The following is a 9,738-nucleotide window of genomic DNA, read 5'->3' as shown; positions in this document are numbered from 1 at the left end:
CTCCCCCCTCCAGGTATCTCCTCTGTGCTGTTTGACTCCAGGCTGGGCTGTCTGGAGCCGGTGGTTCCCGAGGAGACGGAGCGGTTCATCCAGTCCATCAACACCATGTTCGTCATGACGCTGCTCACCATGGCGATGCCCGACTGGCTGCAGCGCCTCTTCCCCAAACCCTGGACCACCTTCTGCCAGTGCTGGGACTACATGTTCGCCTTCGGTCAGTACATCAAATGTAATTGTATTTGTATAGCCCTTAATCACGGGTACAGTCTCAGAGGGCTGAACATGTTGATGACACCCCCCTGAGCGTGACCCTAGAGGTTAGGGAAAACTCTTAATTAGCAAGGAGGAAATCTGGGGGATCCCTCCTTCCAGGGATGATCAGGAGTGCATTGGGGGCCATCATTTCTCATTTCTAGTTGGTAGTCGCAATCTTTACATTATCATATAAAATACATTTTTGTTAAGGCCCTCTCCAATGCTGTTGAGGTAACGCTAAGGGGAATGAGCCTACAGCCCCCTGAGGAAAGCCCTTGCATGTTTAGCATGATGAATGTTAGAAAATGGGTGTCATACCACTTATCACCAGAGGTGTCGCCAGATAGAACAAAACAGAGATAATTTAGCTTGCCCGTTCAAAAAAGACTACTCTGAAACTGACCTGTCCCCTTTGCATGTTTTCGCTGTAGCCAAAGGTCACATCGACGAGCGTCTGCAGAAGGATGCAGCGAACATGGCTCGTGGGGAGAAGGTGGAGGGGAACTACCTCACCTACTACCTGACCCAGGCCGGTCTGCCCATGAAGACCGTCTACAGCAACGTGACCGAGCTCCTCCTGGCTGGGGTGGACACCGTAAGAACCCTGAATCCTCTGTCTATACTGTTAAAACATCTCAATGTTCAGCCGGCTGGAAATATTCAGCTAACTAGAAACATTGAAATATTCAGTTGAATAGAAACAATTCAATATTCAACTAGAAACATGTAAATATCAGCTAATTGGAAACATCTAAATATACAGCTAATAAGGAATAATCTAAATATTAACTAGAAACATCAAAATATTACATAGAAACATTGACATTTTAACTAGAAACAACTTAATATCAACTAGAAACATCTTTATACTCAGCTAACTTGAACCATTTTAATATTAACTAGAAAACCTCTAAGTATTAACTAGAAACCTCTAAATATCAACTAGAAACCTCTTAATATTCAGCTTCCTAGAAACATCTGGCCCATTCCCACTGACACTGTGGGCGGAGATGTTAATCGCTCCCTGGTCCTTCCTCCTAGATCTCCAGCACCCTGTCCTGGTCGCTGTACGAGCTGTCCCGCCACCCTGAGTTGCAGGCGTCCCTTCGAGAGGAGGTGCTGTCCGTCCTCGGAGATCGTAAAATACCCGAGGCTGCGGACGTGGCTCGCATGCCCCTCCTGAAGGCCACCGTCAAAGAGGCCCACCGGTACGAAGAACCACAACTCAACCATAACCATAACCTAACCTCGACCAGCTCTGAGTTCACACTGTAACCAACCAGTGATCACTATTATTCACCTGCTCTGAGTTCACACTGTAACCAACCAGTGATCACTATTCACCAGCTCTGAGTTCACACTGTAACCAACCAGTGATCACTATTACTCACCAGCTCTGAGTTCATACCGTCAACATACTATAACTATCACACTGGTTGCTTCAGACTGTAACCGGTTAGGGGTAACCATGACCTTTGTGTTTCTTCAGGCTGTACCCTGTTATCCCGGCCAACGCCCGGGTCCTCACAGAGGGTGACATCGAGCTTGGAGGCTTCCTCATTCCCAAAAATGTAAGCTCATCTTTTGTTCTGTCTGTAGGGATTTAAAATACTCCATCTGCTAGCTTCCATCCATCCACAAATTCACCTGGCGCTGCGATGTGAAATCAATACGATTATAATCACTTTGTTGACACTTCTTTATTATAATCGATCAGATCAAGACATTGACTCATGCTGAAGATCGTGCTGCAGATCTCTAATCCTACGTCTGTCCTCCCCAGACTCTGATCACGCTGTGCCATTTCGCCACCTCCCGGGACCCTGCGATCTTCCCGAACCCGGATGAGTTCCAGCCGCGGCGCTGGCTGAGCCGGGACCAGAGCCACCACCCGTACGCCTCTGTGCCGTTCGGCGTCGGGAAGCGCAGCTGTGTGGGTCGACGCATCGCTGAGCTGGAGCTCTACCTCGCACTCGCCCGGGTCAGTTGACTCACTCCTCTCACTCTCGTTAAACGGGTTCCAGAACATTCACTCATATCCCAGTACACGTACTTCCTGAAATGTACTGACAGTCTCTCCAATTAGTAACTATACTGTTTATTGCTAATTGCTTAGTGAAAATCCCGATAACAGAACATGTGGGACCTGGATTCATTGTATTCGGGGGTTTGGGGTAACCTAACAATCGTTAGTGCTTGGCACTTGGTTCTATGAATATCCTTAGTGTACAGAAAGCGTTGTATGGTTGTTTCCCTTTCTTCTGACAATTGTGCTTACTGTAAGTCAGTTTGGAAAAGCGTCTTCTAAATGCCCTAAATGTAATGTAAAAGTAATGTAAAAGTAAATAGAACTCGTTCCATTGTGAATCCCTCCATTAATGAAGCATAGAGCTATCTACAGGCCAATCATATCTGTTGAACATGCTATAGTTTGCCCTTTAAATGGGTAATCCCCGTGTTCAGAAATGCAACCACAGTATCATCTCTGTCACACCACCATTAATGAATAACGGTTGTTCCTTGTTCCTCCAGATTGTGACGGAGTTCGAGGTGAAGCCAGACCCAGCAGGAGGAGACGTGAAGCCCATGACCCGAACGCTTCTGGTCCCCGACCGGGATGTCAACCTCCAGTTTGTTGACCTGTGACCCCTAGAGCTGACTGCTTCAGCTACGGGGAAATCGATAAGACTAGACTTGTCCGTCCAAGAGATAAAAAATACTGTGAGGAGGACTTCTCCTTGTTGCTCGCTCCAGATGGCTACAATAGATTTAGGCTCTGGGGCTCTTCTGATTTACTCGTTCAATCACTTGAAATGACAGAATGGGCCGAGGCATTCTGTAATTCAATCAGGCCAGATGTAGCTGTGTGTGTTGTAATGTGTCTTTTTATAAGATGATCATGGTGAATTATCAGAAATGTATTGCCTTTATGTGTTTAACTAGTATGTAAATACTGTAATTCTAGGAATGGCAGCTGTTACTTGAAAAACAAATCCCTTTTAATGATACTTGTTTCCGCATTTCAAAAGTCCGGAATGCAGCACAGTGGACTTTCTGTATATATTACATAGTCTGTAAATGTATATATGTGTTTATATGTATTTATCTACCTTCGAATAATTGAAGCTAAAGCTAATGTGCAAAGTGACCGTGGGTGCTATTTTGTAAACCTTTTTGAACCTTCACGATCTGAAGTCTGTATTTAGTATGATGTTAAACATTATGGAAATGTGTGTATTCATACGGCCATCCAATCGTTTTATATAAACTTGTAGCATGATGGTAATCTACCAGACCTTTATCCTCTACTAAATAGTCTTTTGTGTAAATAAGTGTTGGTGCTACTTTGAGGGGCCCCTGTTAATATTCCTTTTTGAAAAGACCCTCTTTCCCCATGTTTACCTGGTGGCTCACCTTGAAAGTCTGATAAGCTCCAGTTTAGACACGTAGGCACTTATTTCTAAGAAATAGTGCTGAGGTTTCTGGTTACTGTAGGGCACGGCCAGGAACCTGGGCATTGTATTACAATGCACTCATTTGCAACCGCAAACCAATATCTTGCAATACATGTCTCGTTCTGTTCCACATTGTTTTTAATAAAAACATATGCCCAGAAAAATCTCCATTGGTATTTAGTGTTCTTTATCTATTTATTAATATATGATAATATAATGATAAACTTGTCTTTTTGTCTGTCTGCCCTTCCTTCGTCCTCTTTGTAATAATGAGGGAAAATAATAACTTTGAAATAGACAGAGCATTGATGCAACCTCCATTTCTCTTAAGATGTTTACTGTATCATGCAAATCATTAACTACCTCGAACATAGAAATTAAAATACCAAGTGATAGAAGTAGCAAAAAAAGTCATGGTAGTATAGCAGTAGTACATTTACTTTGACAACTTAAAAATATGCCTACATACGTACACTGTTCAAAAGACAGTCTATATATATATATATATACACACACACACACACACACACACACACACACACACACACACACACACACACACACACACACACACACACACACACACGTATTAGTTAGCCTAGTATTCAGATATCTATAGGGTGGAGTCCCATGTTTCTCCACCAGGGGGCGAGAGGGTTCTGTTGGGTACACATCCCTCCCAGTCACCAAATAAACCAAAAGCAGTAGAAGAAGAACACGTAGCTAACTGTAGCTAACAAAGCTAAACATTTTAGCTTCTCCTGTTGTTATATTAATATAAAGCAGACGTAGCTACTGCCTGGGATGCTACGACTCTAGATGCACTGAAATCTGTCGGCCTACAAAAAGATTTAACCGAGGTGAGTGACTTGGCGGGATTAATCAATATATATTCGAGCTAAGGGAGCTAGCTGATGCTAGTTCCAGTATCATGATAATAACGACAGTAAAGCCTAGCTAGCCTGTGTTCTGACTTAACGAGGGATTCGAGATGTTTCTTTGTATCTGGTGCCCACATCACACTGCAGGCTCAGACGCTAAAATACGTTGAACTAACGTTAACCATGCAGATGTGGTTAGCTGTGTAGCTACGAACACCTGCTGTGTCTGTGTCTCAATAACAACACCAGGCCAGACACACACAGGAATGTTCAATGTTGACGTGAACACATCATCGGTTGTTGGCGCATCACACGCATGATATGTTTATGTGTGAGATCATGCATGTGTGACTCGGGCCAACTGGATCGGCTGTGTGCTGCTGGCGTTCTGGTGCAGAACCTTCTGCATGATCACCGTCTCTGAAGTCAGTTCAGAGGGTCTCTAGGAACCTTAGAGTAAAGGTTTATTCAGGATACATTAAGTCTGGCATACAGCCATGACATCTGACGTGCCCTCCTCCTCCGTGTCGGACTAGATGCAGGCGGGGGGCCCTGTAGGCCCGCAGATGGCAGCGGCCGGAGCTCAGAGTCGGTCGGAGGATGAGGAGCCCGCAGGGAAGAAGGATCTGAAGAGGACGACTACCCAAGCCTTCGGCGGTGGGATTCCCAAACGGAGGAGTTCGTCCAGGTGTGATTGCCTTCATTTCCATATGTGTCGGATAATTAAACTAGCATAAAACCACATCATTGTCTTAGACAATTGAGCCATGTCAGATTTACTTATGTATGAATGCAAACAATGTTCCCCTTTTTAGGTCCATTAAGAGGAAGAAGTTTGACGATGAGCTGGTGGAGAGCAGCCTGGTGAAGTCCTCAACCAGAGTGAAAGGCCCTCCAGTCATAGAGCCAATCCGCTGCTCAGGGAGCGAGCCTTCGTCCAATGAGAAAAAGAAGGTAACTGAGACATCAACAGCGCTCCAATTATACACTTAAAAGACGGATGTTCAGAATTTTTCTGATTGATTGCTTCTCCCCCAATTTCAAACCCTTCGTTTCAGGTGACAAAGTCCAGCACTACTCTTACACCCCCCCTCACCATGGTGGTCACCCCCCCTCCCATCGCCAAGAGGGTGAAGAAGAGCAAGCAGCCGCTGCAAATCACAAAAGACCTGGGCCGCTGGAAACCCACCGACGACCTCCTCCTCATCAACGCTGTTTTACAGGTGAGTTCTGCTGTCCTACAGGTGAGATTAGTCTGGTGCATGCGTATGGGTTCTTATGAGTCTGATTGCATATGGGTTCTTCTGCGTCCTGCAGACCACAGACCTCACCTCGGTCCACCTGGGGGTGAAGTTCAGCTGTCGTTTCACCTTCCGGGAGATCAAGGAGCGATGGTACGCTCTGCTCTACGACCCGGTCATCTCAAAGTAAGACGAGTCTCCAAACCGCTCCCTGCATGTCTCTCTCTCCCTTTGTACTCCTTCTGGTCTCCTCGTCACCTAACCCTTCTCCTTCCTGTCGCCCCCACCCCAGGCTGGCGTGGCAGGCCATGCGCCAGCTCCACCCGGAGACCATCGCTGCCATCCAGAGCAAGGCCCTCTTCAGCCAGGCGGAGGAGGCCCTGATGGCAAAGATCGGCTCGGTAAACACCGGAAAGATCCGTGGAGGGAATGATACTTGTGGATTGAATCATTTTTTTGGACCCTGTGCAGTGATAATCATAGTGCTCTTCCTATCTTCATGACAAACTCAGTGTCTTATATGACATGTTGTTCATGATCAACAAACTGCTGGCTAACATTGAACATTACACTTGTTAAGGCTGATGGGAGGCTGATGACTTGCATGTAGGGTATAATACAACACCTTGAAAGTGCATGTAATGCAACACTAAGGGGCGCCATTGTCTCATGTAAACCAACATGGCAGTCCGCCACTTGAGATGACTGTGTGAATGTACCCTGCGGATGTGAATGTACAGCATGGATGGATCACCACAATATCACACTGGTGTTATGATTCTAATATTATACTGTTATTTAGTGTTTTTTTTATATATACTGTGATAAAATGCAAATCTGTTTACATTTCTTGGTCATATCCCAGAGTCAAAACAAGAGATGACTTTGTGTCTCTTCCACCTTACAGACCAGTCAGCCGAAGCTGGAGGTGTTCCAAGAGCTTCTGAGCAAATACCCCAGCGTGTTCCATCCCTCCAGGACCCCCAAGAGCCTGCTGGTCCACTGGCAGCTGCTCAAGCAGTACTACCTCCTGGAGGACCAGAGTGGTGGGTCTTCTCCTTAGAACTGGACTAGTATCACCTGGTCCTCACTCTCTGTGACGGTCTGGTCTCGGCAGCGGTTCCGCTGTTAAGGTTTCAAAACGTGATTCATGTTTCGGATTTGTGGCATAGATGTGTTTCACCGATTTAGTGGAAGTACAACTGATCAGATGTACTACATATTTAGAGAATTAATGGATCATGAAGTAAATGAGGCTGTCCAGTCAGGGCAGTGTGAGTGAATGAATGGAGGCGAGGAAACCAGCCTAATAAACTCATGTATAATGGTGGTGTGTTGCAGTCCAGCCCCTACCGAAGGGGGACCAGGTCCTCAACTTCTCTGACGCTGAGCAGATGGTCGATGAGGCCAAACTAAAGTAAGGGAACCACCCCCCTCCTTAAATCCCTTTAGTGTTGCTCTGGTGAGAACTGTTCCGTGGTGAGTTGAGTATCATGCGTTCTGCGTTCTGTGTTTGACACAGGGACAGCAGGGACGAGGTGTTGGAGCATGGTAAGCATTCATCTTAATGTGATCTTCGATTGGCTACTGCCCTCTATGAGGTGACGTTATCTTCCTGGATCAGCCTATTACGGGCTGTCCAGCAGCAGGTCTGTGGCCCGCCCCTTCATGGCTCTGTTTGTTCCCTCAGAGCTGATGATCTCCGACCGGCACCAGAAGCGGGAGATCCGCCAGTTGGAGCAGGAGTTGCCCCGCTGGCAGGTTCTGGTGGACAGCATCACCGGTCAGTAGGCCCCTGTTTACCGCCTCCCTGTACCCCCGTTTATTGGACGTGGAGAGTGGAGCGGGACGATTCAATCGATTTTAAACTGAGGCATGCAGAAGCGTGGGAGATGTGTTATTTATTGGGCTTTGTTAATCATTGTTATTCCTCAAAAAAAAAATCAAAACTCAAAAAATCTATATTCTTTTCACTTATAGAAAATAATCGATCAAAATCAATCATCAGGTTTGGTTTGGAAAAGATCGGAGATTTAATTTTTATGCCGAATCACCCAGCCCTAGTGGAGAGACGAGCTTCTTCCTCCTGTGGTTCTCCTCAGGAATGAACGTCCCGGACTTCGACAACCAGACCCTGGCTGCGCTGCGGGGCCGCATGGTGCGCTACCTCATGAGGTCCAGAGAGGTAAGCACACCCGGCGCACGGCCGCCTCCACGCAGTGGGCCTGAGGCTCCGCCTGCCTGGGTAACGGGTCGGCTTAGCTCAGGAGGTAGAGCAGGGTGGGCTGCTAACCGGAAGGTTGGTTGGTAGCCTCACCCTGACTGCTCCCGACGAGCTGGCTGTCGCCTTGCATGGTCGACTCCGCTGTCGGTGTGAATGTGTCCATTAACCGTTGTCAGTCGCTTTGGATAAAAGCTTCTGCTAAATGCCCTAAATGTAAAGGTAACGTCTGATTGATTGATTGAAAACTTTATTGAACCACAATTTAAAAAATAAATAAAATAAAGCCCAAAGGCTGGTTTCAATTGTGGCCCTTTTTAGATGGAAAGGGAGAAACGGCACAGGACTAAAACATGGAGAACGAACAGCACATGGACTACATTGAGGAAAACAATGTTTAGATTAACGTGTCGTCTGTCTGTGGGCCAGATCACCCTGGGGAGAGCCACCAAGGACAAACAGATCGACGTTGACCTGTCGCTAGAGGGGCCCGCCTGGAAGATCTCCAGGAAACAAGGTGATCCTCCGCAGTGACGGGGCTAAATACGAAAATACCCTCCTCGTTCTGCTTCCTGTCATTTCATTACATTTTATTGGGTTTTCTTATGCATTTTTTATTCCTTTTCCCATAAATATTCCCTGTTCTCATGCACTGTTTTTTTAGATTTTCCTTATGCTATTTGATTTGTATTGAATTTCATTAGGCTCTTCTTATTACATCATTATGATCCTAGTTTCATATGACCTGTTTTTTATCCCCCATCCACACTATTATATGTCTTGTATAAGGCTGCTACATGAAATATGTTTTATTTTCTTATTCAACTGGACGGTCTGGAAAGTCTTCTGTGCTCATGCATAGAAAGTCACCCATAAGTAAACATTGGTTATTTATCAGTATATCGCTGCGCCTATCAATTGCCTTCCCCAGGAATGTCCCTTTTTATTGCCCACAATCTCTGACTTCCCTTCTGTATCTATATCTGAAATACCTACAGGAATTATTAAGCTGAAGAATAATGGTGATTTCTTCATCGCCAACGAGGGTCGTCGTCCGATCTACATCGATGGCAGACCAGTTCTGTCCGGCAACAAGTGGAAACTTAACAACAACTCTGTGGTGGAAGTGGGTAACGCGCCTTTACCGTCTGAAACAAACACCTCATCCATTAGTCTGCTGAAACTTGAACAACGTGTTTGTGTCGTTCAGATTGCAGGGTTGCGATTCGTCTTCCTCATCAACCTCGAACTCATTTCACTCATCAAAGCGGAGGCGGCCAAGATGACTCAGCAGTGACCTCTACAGGTTTGGACTGAAACTACACGCGGAAGCCGTTCGGTCGCAGGAGCCTTGATGAAGACCATCAAGAACTTGTATCTGCATTGAGCATCTTACGGACCTCTTGTGATGCTCATGCTCACCTAACCTCCGGGAGCGAGAGAGAGACATGTTTCTTACTACCACGATTTAACTGTAGTCTTTTTTTCTGTATTGTTTTTTTCTGGATATTAAATTGTATTTAAACTTGACACAATGTTGTGGTCTCAACTTGCAAAATAAATGTGCTAGCTTGCCTTTTTGAAATATGGCCACGGAATAGTGCTGCAAAGCAGTATGTTAAGTATGTTTGTAAATGGGTACGCTTCATGAGTTTTCTGCTCTATTTGCTTACTCTTGTTTGCAC

The 9,738-nt window shown here is 45.8% G+C and overlaps 2 protein-coding genes across 2 annotated transcripts in view; both read left to right on the top strand.

Moving 5' to 3' along the window:
• LOC132470146 (25-hydroxyvitamin D-1 alpha hydroxylase, mitochondrial) overlaps positions 1 to 3,876 on the top strand; it is a 5,166-nt gene extending 1,290 nt beyond the window's left edge. Inside the window, exons 4-9 of the mRNA XM_060068465.1 lie at positions 14 to 214; positions 687 to 850; positions 1,297 to 1,463; positions 1,745 to 1,826; positions 2,039 to 2,236; positions 2,788 to 3,876. Coding sequence (XP_059924448.1) covers positions 14 to 214; positions 687 to 850; positions 1,297 to 1,463; positions 1,745 to 1,826; positions 2,039 to 2,236; positions 2,788 to 2,901 — 926 coding nt within the window. The 3' untranslated portion in view covers positions 2,902 to 3,876. The remainder of the gene's footprint in view (positions 1 to 13; positions 215 to 686; positions 851 to 1,296; positions 1,464 to 1,744; positions 1,827 to 2,038; positions 2,237 to 2,787) is intronic.
• Positions 3,877 to 4,390: 514 nt separating this feature from the next.
• Positions 4,391 to 9,588, top strand: mcrs1 (microspherule protein 1). Its single transcript, XM_060068486.1, has 14 exons — positions 4,391 to 4,570; positions 5,128 to 5,279; positions 5,407 to 5,545; positions 5,650 to 5,814; positions 5,909 to 6,018; positions 6,125 to 6,233; positions 6,740 to 6,878; positions 7,174 to 7,249; positions 7,355 to 7,383; positions 7,523 to 7,615; positions 7,935 to 8,017; positions 8,483 to 8,570; positions 9,052 to 9,179; positions 9,264 to 9,588. Exons 2-14 carry the CDS (start codon positions 5,128 to 5,130, stop codon positions 9,348 to 9,350), a joined length of 1,398 nt encoding a protein of 465 aa, XP_059924469.1. The 5' UTR covers positions 4,391 to 4,570; the 3' UTR covers positions 9,351 to 9,588.
• Positions 9,589 to 9,738: the final 150 nt, after the last annotated feature.

Source organism: Gadus macrocephalus, chromosome 13 (genome assembly GCF_031168955.1).
Source record: "Gadus macrocephalus chromosome 13, ASM3116895v1".
Taxonomy (NCBI): domain Eukaryota; kingdom Metazoa; phylum Chordata; class Actinopteri; order Gadiformes; family Gadidae; genus Gadus; species Gadus macrocephalus.
The sequence above is the reverse complement of the archived record's forward strand: the minus strand, read 5'-3'. Positions and strand labels throughout refer to the sequence as shown.